At 67.2% G+C, this 509-nt stretch overlaps 1 protein-coding gene across 1 annotated transcript in view; it reads right to left on the reverse strand.

Moving 5' to 3' along the window:
• Positions 1-166: 166 nt before the first annotated feature.
• Positions 167-509, reverse strand: part of SKOR1 (SKI family transcriptional corepressor 1) — a 3,935-nt gene continuing 3,592 nt past the window's right edge. The window contains exons 7-8 of the mRNA XM_042824565.1: positions 365-430; positions 167-264 (exon numbers count right to left, since the gene is read on the reverse strand). Coding sequence (XP_042680499.1) covers positions 167-264; positions 365-430 — 164 coding nt within the window. The remainder of the gene's footprint in view (positions 265-364; positions 431-509) is intronic.

Below are 509 nucleotides of genomic sequence, written 5' to 3' on the forward strand. Positions count from 1 at the left end.
GGGGGGGTCCCGCCCTATTGCCAGTCCGAGAGGGCCGAGCTCCGAGTCCCCTTATGTACACGTGGCTCCTCGTGGAAATGGCTTTGCGTGGGCTCTGCCCTGGGCTGCGGCGCGCCGCGGGGCGCATGGCTTCGGGAGGGGGGGGAATGGGGAGGGTCCGGGGGGGTCACTGGGGCAGCAGAGGCGGTTTGAAGGAGCAATTCCCCGTGCAGTGCCGCGGGGTCAGCATCTTGCAGGAGAAGTGGTGCAGCGCGTCGTGAGCCTCTGCAAAGCGACATCGCCGTCAGCCCCGGCCCCACCGACGGGGAAGGGGGGGCTTCTGACCCCGCGTTAGACTGCTGAGCCCCCCCTCCTGCCTCGGTACCTTTCAGTTTCTGCTGGATGGCGTAGCGCGCTTTCCTCTCCTGGTCCAGCTCGTTGCACAGCGTGTCTGGAGAGGAGGGAAGAGCATCAAAATGAGCCGGGGGGGATCCGGGAGCGGCCGCCCCGTCGAAGGGAAAGGGTAAAGG

Source organism: Centrocercus urophasianus, unplaced genomic scaffold (genome assembly GCF_019232065.1).
Source record: "Centrocercus urophasianus isolate 14NV4802_14NV808 unplaced genomic scaffold, USGS_Curo_1.0 seq_23, whole genome shotgun sequence".
In the NCBI taxonomy this organism is placed as follows: domain Eukaryota; kingdom Metazoa; phylum Chordata; class Aves; order Galliformes; family Phasianidae; genus Centrocercus; species Centrocercus urophasianus.